This window comes from Acipenser ruthenus, chromosome 53 (genome assembly GCF_902713425.1).
Source record: "Acipenser ruthenus chromosome 53, fAciRut3.2 maternal haplotype, whole genome shotgun sequence".
Taxonomy (NCBI): Eukaryota; Metazoa; Chordata; class Actinopteri; order Acipenseriformes; family Acipenseridae; genus Acipenser; species Acipenser ruthenus.
The window spans coordinates 1228085-1249052 of NC_081241.1; the positions used below are offsets into that span (position 1 = coordinate 1228085).

The 20968-nt window shown below is 40.2% G+C and overlaps 1 protein-coding gene across 1 annotated transcript; it reads right to left on the minus strand.

The window, feature by feature from the left end:
• Positions 1 to 13072: 13072 nt before the first annotated feature.
• Positions 13073 to 20689, minus strand: LOC131723106 (tripartite motif-containing protein 16-like). The gene is made up of 6 exons (XM_059016517.1): positions 19462 to 20689; positions 17388 to 17483; positions 16990 to 17223; positions 16676 to 16835; positions 15679 to 15744; positions 13073 to 14576 (listed from the first exon to the last, which is right to left on the minus strand). Exons 1-6 carry the CDS (start codon positions 20047 to 20049, stop codon positions 14047 to 14049), a joined length of 1674 nt encoding a protein of 557 aa, XP_058872500.1. The 5' UTR covers positions 20050 to 20689; the 3' UTR covers positions 13073 to 14046.
• Between the last annotated feature and the right edge of the window lie 279 nt (positions 20690 to 20968).

Sequence of the window (20968 nt, forward strand, 5' to 3'; positions counted from 1 at the left end):
TTATTTGATCCCACAATATTGTACTGTCTCCTTTCATTCAGTTTGTAACTTTGTTATCTTTTTGGTGTTTGTCTATCCAGAGCAGACATTTCAGTTCTTCTATACTTCACACCCTCAGCTTCTGGGAGGATTCAGGACTGTACCTGTAGTGTTCTTTGAGCAGCTTCACAATAGTATTACCCTGCTATCATTGGCTCCTTCAACTGGCAGGCAAACCTTTGAAAGATTCAATAGGCTGAATCGCACTTTTTTTTCTTCTTAAAAAGACCTGTATGAAATAGGCTGGTCTGCTGGTATTGTTTAGTTACAAAGACCTGTATGAAATAGGCTGGTCTGCTGGTATTGTTTAGTTACAAAGACCTGTATGAAACAGGCTGGTCTGCTGGTATTGTTTAGTTACAAAGACCTGTATGAAATAGGCTGGTCTGCTGGTATAGTTTAGTTACAAAGACCTGTATGAAATAGGGTGGTCTGCTGGTATTTTTTAGTTACAAAGACCTGTATGAAATAGACTGGTCTGCTGGTATTGTTTAGTTAAAGCAACACTGTGTGGTCATTGTTATATATATATATATATATATATATATATATATATATATATATATATATATCTATATATATATATATATATATATATATATATATATATATATATATATATATATAAAGAGTCTTTAAAACAGCGCTTAGAACAATCCTCAAGGTTGTGTGAATAGCTCTACATTTCCCAAGTGAAAAGAATGGATTTCAATCAGCTCTTTGCAGCTGCAGAGTTTGTCCTGAAGAGGGCGACAAAGGCCACGCTTAATGATATTTCTCTCACATTGTTGTTCAAGTAAGCAATAAATAAATAAATATTGAAACTCTGAACTGCCTAATGAGTAGACGAAATGCATCTAATTAAGTGCTTGTTAGGGCAATTATCCAACCATTTCAACCATCCGATGAGATAATTTAAAAACAATTAAACCACAATAATAATAATAATAATAATAATAATAATAATAATAATAATAATAATAATAATAATAATAATAATAATAATCACAAGGAAAAACATTATCCAACCATTTCAGAAATCCAAAGAGATCATTTATAAACAATTAGGGCAGTAGTGTGGAGCAGTGGTTAGGGCTCTGGACTCCTGACCGGAGTGTTGTGGGTTCAATCCCAGGTGGGGGACACTGCTGCTGTACCCTTGAGCAAGGTACTTTACCTAGATTGCTCCAGTAAAAACCCAACTGTATAAATGGGTAACTGTATGTAAAAATAATGTGATATCTTGTAACAATGCTGTATTGGGAATTGGGATCAAGGAATTTTGTGCCAAGTAACTCAACTAATATTCATGAAACTGATGACATTCAGCAAGAATCATCATATTATTCTATTGAAAATGGTGATGATGCACTTTTCCACGGCTCCACTGTCACCAAGGCACAATCGATTCTATTGGGTTATGCTGTTATTTTGAAACATGGTTTAAGTACAGAAGCAACAACAGATCTATCACAGTTATTAGATGTCATATGTCCAGGTGTGTTTCCTCCTGGTGTTTTCCAACTGTTAAAACACTTCTCTAACTACAAAGATTGTTGTGAAATTCTCTTTTATTGCCATGTTTGTTTTTCTTATTGTGGAGCTGATCCATCACGCACCAGCTGCCCAGACTGGAATGAGGCCTTGTTACTTGATAACATGAAGAGCTATTTTATTTATTTGCCAATTGAAAAACAACTTAAAAGATTTCTAGCAATTTACTGACGCAGCTACACACATCATAGACTGGGAAAAATGTACCAAAAGTCATGTCTTTTGTGATGTATATGATGGATTGTGTTTTGAAAAATTGGTTGACAGTTTGGCAAAAATGACTTCTCCCTAACATGGAATTTTGATAGAGTAGCAGTGTTTAAATCATCCTTGTATTCAATTTAGCCCCTACAGTTCCATGGAAATGAAATGGCTCCAGAGCTGCACAGGAAACATTCCTTTTTAACAGCTTTGTGGTGTGGCACCTCCAAACCACGCATTGACACCTTCCTTAAACCATTTGTTGGAGAAACTGTAAAGTTGGGTAATGAGGGGTTTGTGTGGGAAAACCCTTCCACTCCGAATTCTGTGACTAGCAGGGTTTTTCCTGTAATGTGTACATGTGACAGGGTTGCAAGGCCTCTTTTACAGAATCTGGTACAGTGTAATGGAGAGTATGGATGTAGCTGGTGTGAACAGAAAAGGGAGCATGTGCCCAAGGGTAGGGGGTTTTGTCATGTATAGCCCGATGTCTTTTCCAATGTAGTGCAAACTCATGATTCAATGCTACAATGTTCTTTGGATGCCCTGGATGGTGGTCAGCCCAAAAAGGGAGTGAAGGGTCCGTCTCCTTTGATGCTTATTCCTTGTTTTGATGCAGTTGATGGCTATGTACCCGATTATATGCATGCAGTGTTGTTAGGTGTAGTTAAACAAATGGCATCATTGTGGTTTGACTCTTGTCATCACGCAGATCCTTGGTATATGGGTGGTAAGATTACAGCCATAGATGATGAGCCACAGCGCTTGACGCCTCCAGAGGAAGTGACTAGATACCCACGGTCTGTAAAAGTACAGAAGTACTGGAAGGCAAATGAATGGAGAAGCTTTTTCCTTTTTTATTCCCTACCTTTGTTGCGAGGACGTTTGGGGTGGAAGTTTTATGTTCACTGGTCATTGCTAGTTGCATCAATTTATGCACCACTCCAAAGAGAACTCTCTATCATAGAGCTAGATGCAGTGCAGCTACATCTCAATTCTTTTCTAGAACTAGTCCAGCCTTTGTATGGAAAGGAACACAGTTCTTACAGTGTTCATCTGTTCTTGTATATTCCTCAAGCTGTCCGCGATTGGGGTCCTATGTGGGCTTGGTCATGCTTTCCTTTTGAATCATTTAATCATTGTATTCTTGGTTTCTGTCATGGGTTCAAAGGTGTTCCAATGCAAATATTCAGAAATGTTTGCCTTCTGAGGGATTTGCCATTTAATAGCAGTTTTTATTTTGCAAATGCTTGCCATGAATGTGCTGTTATGTTGCATCAGCTCTTTAAGTCCTTCACTCCCAGGAGTATTTTAGCAGTGCGTACAGATGTTGAATGTCTTGGTCATTGTCATGAAGTGGGCATTTCTCATAGACTTGTGCTTGAAGTATTATATAATGTGAGTTTATCAGGTTTGGCTTCAGAGGAGTACACTCGATTTAAAATTGGTAATGTAAAATGTTCCTCTATTACTCACACAGGGCAGACTAGGAGAGCTAATTATGCTGTATGTTTTAACGAAAGATTTGCATTCATTACTGCTCTGGTTCAAGTGTCCTTTCCAGACAGGAGAGATTTTGTTGTCATCCTAAGACCTTTGCAGATTGTGAAGAGATTTCATGTAAAATGGAAACATTTCTCAATTAAATGTTCCTTTTTATGTGAAGTGGAGGATATTAATCAGGAGACTGCAGTTTCACCTTTAGATTTGGGGGGGAATGTGTCATTACGTCAGCCAATGACAGAATGTATATTTGTGCTTTCCCAAATGTTCTAGAGAGAGACGAGTTCATGTGTTACTCAGGTTGGGATGATAGTCGATCAAACCAGAAATCATGACGTTTGAAAATATTATAGATTTATATGTGCTTTCCCTGCTAGAAAAACTAGAAAACATCAGAAATGTTACAGCTAACAAAATGGCTGCAAAATTCCTGTTGGTTTTATTTATCTATTTATCTATTTATTTATTCATTGGCTGGCACCCATTCACATCTAAACCGATGGCTGCAAATGACAGGAAAGATGCAGGCATTTCGTGCAATGTTAAAGGGGCTTGTCATTTTTCCGCACAGCGCGCTACACGTGATCACAATGTAGCGCTTTCAAATGGAGCGAATCATAAGGACTAAAGGTCAGCGAGACTGCTTTCTGGACACTGTTTATCATTGCTGGGTAGACTCGAGTTGCAAGGATTAACCAACAAACCTTCTTTTGTACAAACTGGAACCGGTGTATTGTATTGATTTGTATTGTTACATGCATCGCACGTCGCCCTGGATAAGGGGGTCTGCTAAATCACGTCATGATAATAACAGTAATAAAGTGAGCGTTGCTTTTAGATTTTATTTTCTGTTAATTGTCAATGTTGTTCTAGTGAATCTATTTTTATAAAAGGCTCATTTTTTTACTTCAGTCATGCTGCTGTATTTAGCATACATTTCGTTTTCAATTGTGAAATGCTGTATTAAACACTGTGTTAACAAACGTAACAAAGCAGCCTACATGGTAAACTGTACAAATGTTGCGTTATCATTTTCGGATGCTTTGAAGGCTGATTTTTACTGTGCCAATACATGAAGAGAATATTTGAATTGGTGTGGAAGCTTTTAACCATTTTACTGCAGAAAAATCAAACACAAATGCTCTGTGTGCATCTTTCCATCACACTGCTGCCTTGTGGGGATTTTGGCTGCAATCTCTAACCGAATCGCGCTTTGTCTTTGATTAATGTCAGCAAAGTTCCACATTTTAAAGCTTTGCAAACATTTTTATGATTCAAGCAATTTAGAAAAACAAAAACATTTAAGATGATTCAATTGTAAACAATGTAAAACACCTATAGGCTGTACTTCCCCTTAAATACAACACTATCAATGAAACTGCCTACATGATCCAAAGAAGAAGAACAAACTAACGTTTCATATTCTAAACTTGTGAAGTTTCTTTTTGGTATTGTGTTGGATATTTCATTGTTTTGATGCAGGCCCTGCAGTTTATTTAGTGCACACACGAGAATAAGGGGACTCCAGTTTGAAAATCAACTACACTTCGAAATGAATGTGATTCAACAAAATGCATTAGAAACACGTCAAAAACCTGTTTTCAAATGTAATGCATTTCCATCATGTTTTAATGTCTTTCATATACATTTCTTATGTGATTATCTGTTGAATATGCATTTCAAATGTGATTCGCATGACTCATCTCAAACACATACACATGTAAAATATGTTTTAATACAATTCTGTCACAATGTATTGCATTCTAATACAATAAATCTGTGTAAATTTCCAGTAGGGAATATCCAGATATAGATACAAAATCTACATTAACAACAGGGGCAAAGTGACGCAAAGGAAATCCCATTCACACCAAACCAGATTCACTTTACCAATAACAAGAACACACCGCTCTGTCGCTTTTATTAATCATTATTATTACAATATTACTATTAATTTCTTAGCAGACGCCCTTATCCAGGGCAACTTACACTTGTTACAAGATATCACATTATTTTTACATACAATTACCCATTTATACAGTTGGGTTTTAACTGGAGCAATCTACTGCTCTCAATTAGAACTATTTCCTGTATCGTGTATTTGAATTTACTTTGAAAGGAAACCGAATTCACTGTTTTTGTCACGGGTGTATGTGATTTATTGAATTATATTGTTGTGATTTTTAGAATGTTTTATTTATTTTTCCTTTTTTTTCACAATGTGTTGTTGGAATGATTAATTTAAGCACGTTATTGATGTATTGATTTATTTTGTTTTTACGTTTTCGTACACACGCTGTGTTACCTGTTCCTATGGCAACGTCACCGGTGTCTACCGCTTGAAATCACTGTTTGGATCGCAGGTGTGGACAATAATTTAATCAGCTGTGCACTATAAAGAGGGAGTAAAAAAAATGATATAGAGAGACGCAGTTCAGAAAATGAGGTCAGAAAACAAAGTAAGGAAACGAAGTTAGAACAAGGCGGAACGAAAAGAAAGAGGAAGAAACAAGATAGGGAGAAAGCAGAATGCGGGGATAGAGAAAAGAACAACACAAATATAAGACTAAAGAAAGCAAGGAGATCGGAGTGTTGCAGGTAGCGGCACGGGACCAGGATATGAGGAATTTGGGGTGTTGTTGGCAGTAGTACGGGACACTTGGTGTACTGAGAACGAGACTGAAGAGAAATCGGGACGTGAGGAGTTGAAGACGACCAGCTGAGCGGCGTTGATTGCAGAGAAGTGAAAAGCACGAGCACTTTGAGAGAGAGAGCTGCCCGAGACGCTGGATTGGGAGTTGTGGGTCGTCATCCATCAGCTAAGTGTTTTGTTGTGGTGCATTATGCTTGAACTGCAGTAGTCACACACCTTCTCATTGAGCTATTGTTACTTTGTATTATAACTTATCAGCGGAGTCTTTTCCCTGTTCCCTGCCTTATATTACAGCCAGAATTAAACTGATGCAGGGCTGTATTTTACTGCTACAAATGCTGGTAGATTATACTTGGCTGCTACACTAGTCAATGCTGCTAAATTGTATCTGCTGCTAAAATTATATAACGTTGCTAGATTGTATCTGTTGCTAAACTACATAAAACTGCTAGGTTGTATATGCTGCTAGGTTATATCTATTACTAGATTATACTGTATTTATACTTAGATCTAGATATATGTGTATTGATATATGGTTATAGATATGTGTGATTAATTTTAATTAGTAATTTGCTTAATAGTAATCTCTCTGGTTTTATTATACTATTTTAATTTGTTGTATAAATTAGCAGATGAATTGAAATGTCTTGAAGTGCACTGATCCTTTGCTTTATTTTTATTAGGAAACCTGTGTCGTGTGCAATATCTTATTTTAGATCGAGACTGGAGGCCCTGCTCTGTTGCAGATTGAAACGTTCTTTCTCCACTCAATTGACTCTGGGGAAGGCTTGGTGTTATTAGTCTGTTGGCTTGGACTCAGTGGTGGAGTGGCGCCCCCTGTTGGGGAAAGGATAATTGAGCAGTTTTGAAATTTGGGGTGGCAGGAGATTGGAACGACGTCCCCTACCGACAATCCAGCCAGGGCAAGTGCAATATTGAATAAGGACTGGTCATGCACATTATTTTACTGTATTACTTTGACTTTTCCTGTTAGTGACGAGGTGTGCTATATTAATGCCAAGTTTTGACTATTTCCTGTTTTTAATAAAGAATTGCATATTGCTACTCCTCTGTGTTCTTTGATGTGGGCTAGTTGCTGTCCCCCTTTGTTGATAATTCGAACCTGTGTCAATGAAAGTAGAAGGTAATTATAATAGAACAGAATTCCTTATTTTCTTTAAACATAAGTGGCGTAGTCTAGCTATATTTATTTTGGGGGCGCGACATTTTTATGAGACGTTTAACGGCTCTTAGTCGAATTTGCTCTCAAACGTGATTATTTTCTGTATTGTTAGTTGAATTTGCTCCTGTTTGCCGCTGACTTGACTGTATTTTTATAACGGCTCTTATCTGTAATGTGATATTTTGTAACAATTGTAAGTCGCCCTGGATAAGGGCGTCTGCTAAGAAATAATAATAATAATGCAGTATAATCTAATTATTACCTGTAGCGCCCTTTTTTTTTTTTTTACTTTAGCCTACTTAGTAAACAGTTAACAGAAAACAGAACACTTCCTTCACAGGAATAATCATTTTGAAATGTACACAGAAAGGTTGACAGTGTGTTTATTGCAGTTTATTTATTTTGTCGTCTTTTGCTTCCGTTTTTGACATCCAGCTTTGCGTTTCTTTTTATCGGTCTGGTTCCAGAGGTTCGGCAGGTTTCGTTTTTGATGGTTTAAAATTGTATAATTATAATTCGGGCGTTAATGATAATAAGAGACGTTATGATAACGAGGCTCCATAAAACGCGCGTCAAATGAAAGTCTTGCTTGTTGGAAAGTCTGACGGATCTCTTGTATGATGTGTGTCGAGACCAGCCAATAGCTGTCGGCTTTACGAAGCACTGGGGGCGGACCTAGGACTATATAAGGAAGGATAGGACAATGATGTCACAAGTGGGTGGAGTTAGTAAACAGTGACACATTTCCGGAGCCCGTAGAGCTCTTTCACAGCGCGCTCGCAATGCTTTTAAAGTATTCACTCTCGCCCTGGCAAAATGTTTCTTGACATAATCAAGCATAAATAAGTCAGTCTCTTTATATTAACGATATTTTGTATTGTTATTAAAAGAAACACCGGTCTATCCTGGCGCTGCACCACAGCATCTCCGCAATGTATTCAGTACTGAGTGGGCTCCACAAATGGCGCCTGTAATTGAGCACCGAACTGCATCACGGGATTGACTGTCCTATCCTGCTTTATACAGTCCGAGGTGAGGACACAGAAAGTCTGACAGAGAGTTTATTGCAGTTTAACGAAGTTACGTAAAACACAGTCCCTCTGCAGCTCCCACTCAGCACAGGTAGAAATATTATGTTCCTGTGAGTCCGCATTATAGTGTAAATGAAACGCATGTGTCGCGGGACAGACCCGGACTAGGCTTTACATTCATAATACACGGGTTTTAAAGTGACGTTTGGCACAGATTGAAATATAGAAACATTACATTTGACTGGAAATTGCAAATCTGTGCTCCCCTCGTTAATGATCGCGTTGCTATAGGTTTTGTGAATGGAGGCTGTTCTGCTGTGAGTATATCGGGATGCTCTGTGCTCCCCTCGTTAATGATCGCGTTGCTATAGGTTTTGTGAATGGAGGCTGTTCTGCTGTGAGTATATCGGGGTGCTCTGTGCTCCCCTCGTTAATGATCGCGTTGCTATAGGTTTTGTGAATGGAGGCTGTTCTGCTGTGAGTATATCGGGGTGCTCTGTGCTCCCCTCGTTAATGATTGCTAGGGTTGCCACCCCGCCAGTATTTTACTGGACTGTCCGGTATTTTTATGTACTTTGACCCCCTGTCCTTTTTTTTGGAAGATGTCTGGTAATTCTAATCATTCTACGCTATTGGATGTGTTCCTAAAAAATGTGTTACAATAAACAATTTAATATCACATGTTGTGCTTGTATGAGTGAAACTCAAATACTATAACACAGCGGTGTGTAAATGCACCAGAAAGAATTGAGGTAACAACGTAAGCCACCAAAACGCTGTGCCGTGATGTTTTTCTTGAGTGCTCACCGCTGTGTGTTATCTGGTGTGAGCATGCGCGCTGCTGTTAAGTTTGACAGCCCTTTGAATGAAGAAGTGCGAAACTATTAAGTAGCGAAACTGTAACGTTAGTCACCATGGCAGAGACAAATGAAGAAGATGACAATCTTCCCACCACTCCACCAAGACAGATAGCACAAGCTAAGAGGAAGAGGACCTGTGTCTTCAATGACGACTGGTTAAAAGAATCAGACTTTAAAGACTGGCTCGCTAAAACGGCAGACAGTACGATTGCCGTGGTACTGCCTGCGAGTGTAAGTTCACTGTGAAGTTTGATGGTGTCGATGCCGTAAAGCAGCACAGGAAAGGGAAAAAAACATGAAGCAGCTGTAGACAGTGTATGCAAGACCAAGACCACCCAGGAATACAGCGAGAGAAGACACTGTAACGGCAAGTGAGTTAGCCTACGTGTTTCATGGTGTTAAACATCATTACAGCTTTCTGTCAATGGATTGTGGCAGTAAACTTGTTACACGACTGCATGCTGATTCACCCGGAGCAAGCAAGGTGCAGTTGGGTCGAACCAAAATACAGAGTCTGGTGGTGAATGTACTCGGGCCTTTTTCTTTTTCTGTTGAGACCGCAGTTAAGAAACTGAAAGACAGCCGATCTCCATTTGCAGATGCGACAGATGCCTCTAACAAGGGAAACAGAAAATGTTTCCCATTGGCTGCCCGTTTTTTTGACATAGGAACAGGGGTTAGCAATGTTCTTTAGGATTTTTATGAGGAGTCTGATGAGACATCAGCATCCATTTTTGAGTGCATTCCTGGTGCTCTGACAGACCATGGGCTGGACGTTAAGGACGGGTGTGCTCACGGGGCAGACAACACATCCGTCAATTATGGAAAAAACTGTTCTGTCTTTGCAAAATGGAAGGCTCTGCAACCTCTGATCATTCAGGCAAACTGCAATTGCCACGTGCAGTGGCTTACCTTGAGAAGTGGTTCGCTTTCAAAGATTCCCCTTTTAAAGTATTTTCTTCACTAAACTTCAAGACTGTGCAATCGTTGGATGATTTGATGAAGCTGGACAACCTTTTGAAAGCAAATTCTGCGGCGGGCATGAATGATGATCTGTACACGAGTACTGCGTCTTACGCACCGCTGCCCCAGCGCTAATTGAGGATGACTCTCACAGGGCCTGTGGAGAAATGGTGTGCATTTTTCAAGAAAGTGGAATGCCCAACACTTCTGAGAATGGTTCAGCATGTCTTCTCAGTACCTTGCAGTAATGCGATCATAGAACGCGTGTTCAGTGTTATGGGAAATCTGTGGACCGACGAGAGAAATCGCCTCAGCATTGACACAGTTAAAAGTGAACTTTGTGTTAGATGCAATCTGAACTACTCGTGTCTTGAGGTTTTTTATGTCAGTATCCAGAACAGGCTAAATCAAACAAAAAATACAGCTTCAAGAAATGAACTGGACAGTATAATGGAAACAGTTCAAAATTCAGAAAAAGGAAAAAGTTCACATTCGGAGATGGCTAAACTAAAGTTATTTACCAAGACTGCATCTTCCATGTCCATGTATAGAAGTTTAAGGTAAGACAATGTACTATCTCTGTGTGTGCATATGTGTGTGTGTGTGTGTGTCTGTGTGTGTGTGTGTGTCTGTGTGTGTGTGTCTGTGTGTGTGTGCATATGTGTGTCTGTGTGTGTGTCTGTGTGTGTGTGCATATGTGTGTCTGTGTGTGTGTGTGTGTGTGTCTGTGTGTGTCTGTGTCTGTGTGTGTGTGTGTGTGTCTGTGTGTGTGTGTGTGTGTGTACCCTATTTATTTATTTTGTGCTGGGGGGGGCGTCTGGTATTTTCGTATCTCAAAGGTGGCAACCGTAGCAGAAGGTGAAAGCACAGCACAAACAAACGAAGACAAAGGGGTAATTGATGATCAATTCTTTGATTGACACCTGGACACCTGCTGCACATTCCTTTAGGTAGGGATGGCAGTGTAACCCCCACCCCATGACACTCAATTAGCAACACAGACGTTTCCAAAAACGAACACTTATCTTTTCAAACAGCATGAAAAGATAAGGGGCCGCTCTAAAGAAAGAGAAAGAAAAATGACATTTGAAGCGCTGTACTCTTTAACAACGGACTTGTTTCAATTGTGTTGCAGAGGAGAAACACAGCTAACTGAGGAACGAGTGATTCAGTAGAGAGAGGCATGGACCCGACTCCAAGGAGAAGAAGAAGGAGTAAAGAGAATGACCCTCCTGATATGTCACAAGAGCCTGCCAGGTACTGAAAGTCTTTTCTTATTAGTTCACGGTGCGGCGGCATGCTGAATAATACCTTTACTAAGAAGCTGTTCAGGAATCCAAATCACTGAGCTGAGTCTCAAGCCCAGGGTTAGAGTCCAGATCTCTCTGTGCTTTACAATGCTTCCCTATGCTTTACCAGACCTCTCTGTGCTTTACAGTGCTTCCCTATGCTTTACCACACCTCTCTATGCTTTACAATGCTTCCCTATGCTTTACCAGACCTCCCTGTGCTTTACAGTGCTTCCCTATGCTTTACCACACCTCTCTGTACTTTACAATGCTTCCCTATGCTTTACCAGACCTCTCTGTGCTTTACAATGCTGCCCTATGTTTTACCACACCTCTCTGTGCTTTACAATGCTTCCTTATGCTTTACCATACCTATCTGTGCTTTACAATGCTTCCCTATGCTTTACCAGACCTCTCTGTGCTTTACAATGCTTCCCTATGCTTTACCAGACCTATCTGTGCTTTACAATGCTTCCCTATGCTTTACAATGCTTCCCTATGCTTAACCAGACCTCTCTGTGCTTTACAATGCTTCCGTATGCTTTACCATGCCTATCTGTGCTTTACAATGTTTCCCTATGCTTTACCAGACCTCTCTGTGCTTTACAATGCTTCCCTATGCTAACCAGACCTTTCTGTGCTTTACAATGCTTCCCTATGCTTTACCAGACCTCTCTGTGCTTTACAATGCTGCCCTATGTTTTACCACACCTCTCTGTGCTTTACAATGCTTCCTTATGCTTTACCATACCTATCTGTGCTTTACAATGCTTCCCTATGCTTTACCAGACCTCTCTGTGCTTTACAATGCTTCCCTATGCTTTACCAGACCTATCTGTGCTTCCCTATGCTTTACAATGCTTCCCTATGCTTTACCAGACCTCTCTCTGCTTTATAATGCTTGCTTTACCAGACCTCTCTGTGCTTTAGAATGCTTCCCTATGCTTTACGAGGCCTCTCTGTGCTTTACAATGCTTCCCTATGCTTTACCAGACCTCTCTGTGCTTTACAATGCTTCCCTATGCTTTACAATGCTTCCCTATGCTTTACCAGATCTCTCTGTGCTTTACAATCTTCCCTATGCTTTACCACACCTCTCTGTGCTTTACAATGCATCCCTATGCTTTACCACACCTCTCTGTGCTTTACAATGCTTCCCTATGCTTTACCAGACCTCTCTGTGGCTTACAATGCGTCCCTATGCTTTACCAGACCTATCTGTGCTTTACAATGTTTCCCTATGGTTTACCAGACCTCTCTGTGCTTTACAATGCTGCCCTAAGTTTTACCACACCTCTCTGTGTTTTACAATGCTTCCCTATGCTTTACCAGACCTATGTATTCTTTACAATGCTTCCCTATGCTTTACCAGACCTCTCTGTGCTTTACAATGCTTGCCTATGCTTTACCAGACCTCCCTGTGCTTTACAATGCTTCCCTATGCTTTACCAGACCTCTCTGTGCATTACAATGCTTCCCTATGCTTTACCAGACCTCTCTGTGCTTTACAATGCTTCCCTATGCTTTACCAGACCTCTCTGTGCTTTACAATGGTTCCCTATGCTTTACCACACCTCTCTGTGCTTTACAATGCTTCCCTGTGCTTTACCACACCTCTCTGTGGTTTACAATGCTTCCCTATGCTTTACCACACCTCTCTGTGCTTTACAATGCTTTCCTATGCTTTACCAGACCTCTCTGTGCTTTATAATGGTTCCCTATGCTTTACCACACCTCTGTGCTTTACAATGCTTCCCTATGCTTTACCAGACCTCTCTGTGCTTTACAATGCTTCCCTATGCTTTACCAGACCTCTCTGTGCTTTACAATGCTTCCCTGTGCTTTACCAGACATCTCTGTGCTTTACAATGCTTCCCTATGCTTTACCAGACCTCTCTGTGCTTTACAATGCTTCCCTATGCTTTACCAGACCTCCCTGTGCTTTACAATGCTTCCCTATGCTTTACCAGACCTCTCTGTGCTTTACAATGCTTCCCTATGCTTTACCAGACATCTCTGTGCTTTACAATGCTTCCCTATGCTTTACCAGACCTCTCTGTGCTTTACAATGCTTCCCTATGCTTTACCAGACCTCTCTGTGCTTTACAATGCTTCCCTATGCTTTACCAGACCTCTCTGTGCTTTACAATGCTTCCCTATGCTTTACCAGACCTCTCTGTGCTTTATAATGCTTCCCTATGCTTTACCACACCTCTCTGTGCTTTACAATGCTTCCCTATGCTTTACCACACCTCTCTGTGCTTTACAATGCTTCCCTATGCTTTACCACACCTCTTTCTCTCTCATTCCCCTCTTTCTTTCTCATTCTCATTTGAAAAACCATGTTAATGAGTATTAAGAAATAAGAAAAAGTCAGTCTATCACGTTAATTTTTTTTATTAAATCACATTACTAAAATCTGAAATATTAAACATTTTAAGGAAATCAAAAAACAAAAACACACACACAATAAAGCAAACTTAAGTTCACTTTTTTTAAAACTGTTACAGCACTGACTATTGAATGCCATTTTCTAAAATATATATAAAACATAACAATTCTTAAAAAATAAATTAAATACAGTTACTTCGTATGAAATCCATTCGTTGCTAAAAACAAATAATTCCCCTCGTTTCGCTCTGCAGGTGGCGCCGTTTTACCCCCTAACTTTCATCCAAAGTTGTGTCAGATTGAACATTCCCTTCACCCGAGGAGTGGAGAGGACAGACAGGGAGTTCAATACAAAGGGTTTCTTACAACACAAAACAGTCTAGTTCAGCTGGCAGATTGTTACAGAGGAACCAGAATAAATATAAAACCCAGGATAGAGCGGCTCAGTGAATGTGGTTTGGAATCTGTGCAGGAGGGTCATTGTGTCAGAGACGCCATAAAAGGACAGCGTGCCGGCATTAAAGTCCAGATACACTCCTATTCTGGGGGAGCGGGGGGCAGTTATTGCAGTTTGATTGTTATTGTGCCAGGCAGTGTAACTGGAACCAGAGCAGGACAAACTCCAGGACTTGTCATTGTATCCAAGGCCACAGGAATCATCCCCTCCTTTCCTGCTGATTCCTTTATATGTGACTCCTATAGAAACCCCTCCCCCACTGCACTCAATCTCCCAGTAACAGCGAGTCCCAGACAAACCCTCTCTGCAAAGCACTTGGAACCAGCTATCAAATCTCTCTGAGTTATCAGGATATCTCTGGGTCTCTCTCCTCAGTGTCACCTTTCTGTTCCCTTCAGACAGACAGAGGTTTCTATACGCTGTGTTGGGGTCCAGTGTGAGCTGACAGGAATCTGATTGAAGAGAAGAGGACGGGTAGAGGAGAGACGGTTAGAAAAGTCAAATCACTGAGAAAATCAACAGTCATTGTCTGCTGCATCCTCACATCCTGTTTATGGAAGGTGAGTGTGTTGTTTTAATTATTTTTTTTAATACATTTTGACCACTTTTTTAAACTTTTAAATTGCATTTTCTGCCTCAAGATGGCTTCCCGTGGACTGGCATGGACCTCTCAGAACTACATTTCCCACCATCCTCCTGCTCACTAGTAATTCCATCTTAATTACATATGCAAGCAGGAGGATGATGGGAAATGTAGTTCTGAGAGGCCCATGCAGTTACATGTGAAGCTATCTATAAGTATAAAAAAGTGGTCAAAATGTAATAAAAATAAAAATAATTAAAACAATACACACACCTCACGTAAACAGTTGTAGCAACACATGGGAACATGCAACACAATAAAATACAAAGGTCCTTATGAACCCTTTAAACCCTCTTGCTGTTTGATTGTTTTGTTCATTATAATTCCTCGATCTTATCAAACTTCTTCAATTGGAACCAATCAAATGCAGCTCTGCATACAATTACAGTTCACTTAATGTTCCTACAGGGTATGTGTTGCCATTTTACCCACTCAGACCCCTTGCTTACTAAATATCTTCAATAGAATATCATCCACTCTTCAAATATCTGTCTAATATTTTAATGAGCAATCCATCCCACAAGTGCAGTGATACTGCAATATACATTTACTACCAGCACAGGATGACTGGGAGGGATAGCTGTTCATTTTACCCCACAACTGGTTTCACATGCATTGTACATGTATTAAAAGATGGGATGATAATCTATTCAGGGATACCAAGATATTTAGGGAGAGAAAGGTCTGAGTGGAAAAACAGGCAACAAATGCCCCTCCCCCAGTCATTCTGCATGTATTCATCTGAACCAATACTTGTTGGAGAGGAGTGTAGATTAATGGCTTCACAATTACTAATTAATAATAATAATTGCTTCCCTCAAGCTCCACCCCTCCCTGTTCTGTAGTGTTAGCTCTTCTCTCAATGGAGTGACTCATCTTTCAATCAAATGTTTCAGTGAAAACAGACTTACATTTTAAAAACTCAGCTCTGTTCCTTGGCTCTGGAGCCTGCAGACTGTAAACTGCAACTTCATTCACTGTGTGTAAAAAAAAGAGAGAGAAATAGAATTGAAACATGTGGATTAATACACAACACACACAAGACTCCAAACAGCAATCTGAAAAGAAACAAGGCTTATTCACGGCATTTCAGGATGTAAAAATCCGTACTTCAAGATGTTCATGATTACAATGAATATGTATTCCTTCTGTATCGGTGCAGCAGCCAAAGTCAATGTGAACACGTCTGCCACTGCACTAGAGTCTTGTGTTCCTTCCTCTCCATCACATATCTTTGCCCAACAGTACGGTGTCCATATTAGGACACCCTTGTGCATCAAACATACAACAGTCAATGTCTGCTCCATCCTCACATCACTTCCTCCTCTCTGCTTCATCAGTCCGTTCCATCCTCCATTCTCCCTCCTACCACCTCCCTGCTCCCTCCTGCATGCACCCTTCTCCCTCCAGTCTGCTTCATCACTCTCTGCTCCGTCCTCCCTGCTCCCTTCTCTCTGCTCCCTCCTCCATGTTGCCTCCTCCCACTTATGTGCTCCCTCCTCCTTGCTCACTCTTTCATGCTCCCTCCTCCCTGCTGTCTCTTCCAGTCTTCATGCTCCCTTCTCTCTGCTCCCTCATCCCTGTTGCCTCTTTTCTGTCTCCTCCCTGATCTCTCCTTCCTGCTCCCTCCTCTCTCTTCCACCCTCTCCTCCATCCTCCCTGCTTAATTCTCTCTTCTCCGTCCATGCTCCCTCTCCAATGCTCCCTGCTCTGCCCTCCTTGCTCCCTCCTCCCTGCTGCCTCCTCACTCCTTCCTCCTCTCTGCTGCCTCCTCCCTTCTCAATACTACATTATTTATATAGCCAGCAATCTGCAAGAGGTCTTTATTAATGTCTTGCAAGTCCTGTCCCATCTCAAGCCATGGTTTTTTTGAGAAATCTCTACCAAAGGAATCTATTTCACACCAACCTGTTGTGGTTATTTTGACTAATTCCCCCTTGCAGAAGTCCTCAATATGGTCTTTAAGTTCAGATACAGCTTTCCTCACAGACCCAAAAGAGATGTCTGTATTGTCAGTAACGCTGGGTAAGTCTCCAGCTTCAGGAGGGGCACAGAGAGACTGGAAATTCTACAACAGGAAAGTGGAGAAAAGGAGTTTTCAGTGAAACAGAATGGGGTCCAAAACATTCCTGGGGAAAAGCAAGGATTCATTCAATTGGAGAGGTCTGTCTGAAACCGTCCCAGTTATGGACTTGAGATTTTCTAACAAGCAGTGATGTTACCTGTAGAAAATGGATGTGATCCTCTGTCTCTGAAAGCTGTTTCAGCTCAGCGTTTCTCCTCCTTAGCTCAGCAATCTCCTGCTCCAGTTTCTTCATGCGTCCTTCAGCCTGATTCACTGCAGCCTTCTCGTTAGCTCCAATCAGCTCAATAACCTCAGTGTGGATCTTCTCAATGGATCGGATCAGCTCAGTAAAGATCTTCTCACTTTCCTTTATTTCTATGCATGCAGATCTCTGAGTGAAAGAACACAGTAGAGGAGACATGGTTAGAATTGATATCAAAAACACATCAGGCATAGACAGTAAACTTCTGTAGATGTGTTCCAGTCCATCTGTTAATAATAATAATAATAATAATAATAATAATAATAAGAATAACCCCCTCTTTCAATACCCACTTTCAGTGTCTCCACAGCCTGTTTCAGCTCCACAATTTCTTTGAGTCTCTCCTGGATTCTCTGTTGTATTTCTGTCTGTGTCTCTCCCAGCTGCTTCTGTGTAGAAACAGAGTGACACAGTGACATTTCTGACGGGGCATTGAGTGATATCCTGTCACACTCAATACAGACTATTTCAGAGCAGGCTGTGTTTTCACACCTCTCTCCCCTTAATATGGAGTTAGATTAACAATACACACATTATGTAAACAGATACCCTAAGGGTCGAATGCACCAGCGTGGATTAACCACTAACCCAGATTAAATCAAGGATTATATTTGAATCATGTTGCATAAAACTTTAATTCTTGTTTAAAATTAATCCAAGGTTAAACATTTAAAAGATTAAATATAATGAAATTGCACCACTCATTTTAATCCATGTTTAAATGTGATAGCTGAATTAAATTGAAAACTTCCTTGGAGGTGGTTTAAACTTGGACAAAGGCAGCACTTTCAGACAACATGTGTGTATAGTAGTAAGATACAGCACCATCTAGTGCACAGCTGCCAGCAATACAAAAGGACACTTGATCCACAGTAGCTGTCCACTAGATGGTAGTGTTTCATACTAGTAACAGTGAATGATGGCTGATCTAGCATGTGTTACATGTTTGTTTTGTTAAGCACCTAGGAAACTGAAGCAGCTTTCTCTTTAATGGATATTTAGGGCTTCTGATTTCCGTTTTCAATCGATAAACACAGATAAAACAGCACTGATACAAAACAATGAAATCAGTGTAAAAAATGCCTAAATACACAAAATCCCCAGAAGAATGAGCCCGTGAGCAGAAGGACTTCACTGTGGAAGAGAGCAAAGGAAAGAGGGGACTAGTAGGGTGAGCGAAAGAAATTGTAGATTTTAACAAACAAAATCCCACATAGGTTATTAAATTTCGTTTTAAACTAACTTAAACATATCTGTTTTAATCATGTAAAAATGTGTTTTAACGCACCAAATTAAGCTATTTTTTCTGCCCGATTTATATTGTGTATCATGTAAATATTGTATTTTTTATATCATATTAATCTTGTATATTATTAATTTTTATCATAAGAGACGCCCTTATCCAGGGTGACTTACAATTGTTACAAGATATCACTTTATTTTTTACATACAATTAGCCATTTATACAGTTGGGTTTTTACTGGAGCAATCTAGGTAAAGTACCTTGCTCAAGGGTACAGCAGCAGTGTCCCCCACCTGGGACTGAACCCACGACCCTCCGGTCAAGAAACCAGAGCCCGAAACACTACTCCATATCATATTAATCTTGTATATTTTATATCATATTAATCTTGATCTTTTTGCTTTTTTAAATTAGGTGATTGACTTTTCTGGGAATGTCATTTTTAAAAAGTTTAACTAATTAAACTATAATGTCTTAAACAATGAAACTGATCTATGATTTTATTAAATTGCAAGATACATAAAAAACACTAGGAATATAAATCATGCTAATTTTACACTACAAATTCCAATGCACCACAAAACAGCTGAACAAATCCTTCTTACCCTGTGAGGCAGGGCTGAGGTCCTGCCCGTGTAAATAGTGTGTTTTTGTTTGATTGTAAATAATATTTTTGCCAGTCAAGTGTGTGCTAGATATGGTAGGGCATATTCAAATCCAGGATTTTAATCCCACCCAAGTCTAGAGAGGAGGTGTCAGGGAGACTGTTCCTGGAGCGGGACCTCCTTTCTTGTTTGGTCAAATTTTATTTTCTAGTTGTTTTCGAGCAGTGTTTTGTTTTGAATGTTTTGTGTTTTTGTATCATAGAAAACCTCCTGTGTCTCTCCTGTCAATCAGCGATAGCCACACCCATAACAACACCCCTGTTACACCCTGAAATACATTGTAGCACATCATAGTTTAGATAGAGCAATTAAAAAACTAGGGCTCTTTAAATAGCTCTTAATATACAATTAAAATCTGATCTAATGTGAAACTGTATAACCTAGTAAACAGACATGTTAAATATCCATGGGAATTCTTATCTTCTAGGATAGCTACAAGGAAATGGTTCAAACCCTTACCTGTTTCACACTCCTTTCCTTCTTAGCTGAGACTGTATCATGGCCCTTGTGTTCATCTTGTGTACACAACAAGCAAATACACGTCTGATCGGTTCTACAGAAGACCTCCAAAACCTTCTGGTGTTCAGCACAAAGCTTCTGCTCCAGATCTCCAATTGCATTGACCAGCTTGTGCCTCTTGAAAGCAGCCCCCTCATAGTGTGGCTTGACGTGTGTTTCACAGTAAGAGGCCAGGCACGTCAAACAGGATTTCACAGCTTTGAACTTTCTCCCAGTGCAGACATCACACGGCACATCTCCAGGTCCAGCATAACTTTGAGCAGGAGGAGGATTGAGTCCTGTCTTCTTTAATTTCTCCACAACTTCAGCCAGCATGGTGTTTCTGCACAGATCAGGCCTTGGGGTAAAGGTCTTTCTGCACTGGGGGCAGCTGTAGACACCTGTATGATCAGCCTGATCCCAGCAGTTCTTAATACACCCCATACAGTAACTGTGTCCACATGCTGTAGTGACTGGATCCTTCAATAGCTCCAGACACACTGAACAGCTAAACTGGTCATGCGCTACCAGAATATTCGCTTCTGCCATTTCTGCTGCAGCGAGACAGAGAGACTGACGATTTCACAAGAAACGAAACTTCACTGCGCTGATTTCCTGGAGTTGTGTAAAGCTCTGAGAGGCGGGGTTTGGGACTGAGGCCAGGTTTAGACAAGCAGGGGGAGCAGAAACTGCCGAATCAGATATTCTATGAAACTGTTTCTAAATCCCCCAACAAATATTACAATGTTAAGATTAGGAATTAAACAACTGATATTAACAACTGTTTAATATCAGGGCTGAAGAGTCTGACTTCGTGTTTTAGCCCCAGATCTATAACATGTAAAATTAAGGAATGTTCTGTTACACGTATGTTTGTGATGACGGTTTGAACGGCATCTCGTTACTTTAGTAACGCCTTACTGTAATAATATTACTTTAGTCAATAACGAGGTAATATAACGCGTTTAGCTTTTAATGGCAGTAATAACATTACAGTTACTTTCCAAACAATAAACGCGCTTGCCTCGTTCTCTTGTCTCTGCTGCGCAGCTGCATCGGTTGTCTTTTCTTGTTTTAAAGCCAGTATATTTCAGTGCGGTTATAACCGTAAACGTGACGCGCTCTTTATTATTTATTTATTTGATTTTTAATTCTTTATTTAGGAAGGCCATGTGAGCTACAAGTAGCTCGTTTACAAAGCGTGCTAGAAATAACAGCAGCAGGTTACAGGTTTCAAAAATAAAAATAATATAAACGCATAATGACAAGACAATACACAAAGTACACCTCAGATTTACACAGCACACACACAAGCCTGTTTAAGCACTAGAACAACAGGGTTTGTTTTTTTAATTCCCACAGGAGATGTCAGGTCTCAGTCCTGCGGGTAACAGCTTCCAGTCTGTAGCAGCAGAACAAAACGAAAGACTTTCTTCCCACAGCACTTTTTCCAGACGGTATATTAAAG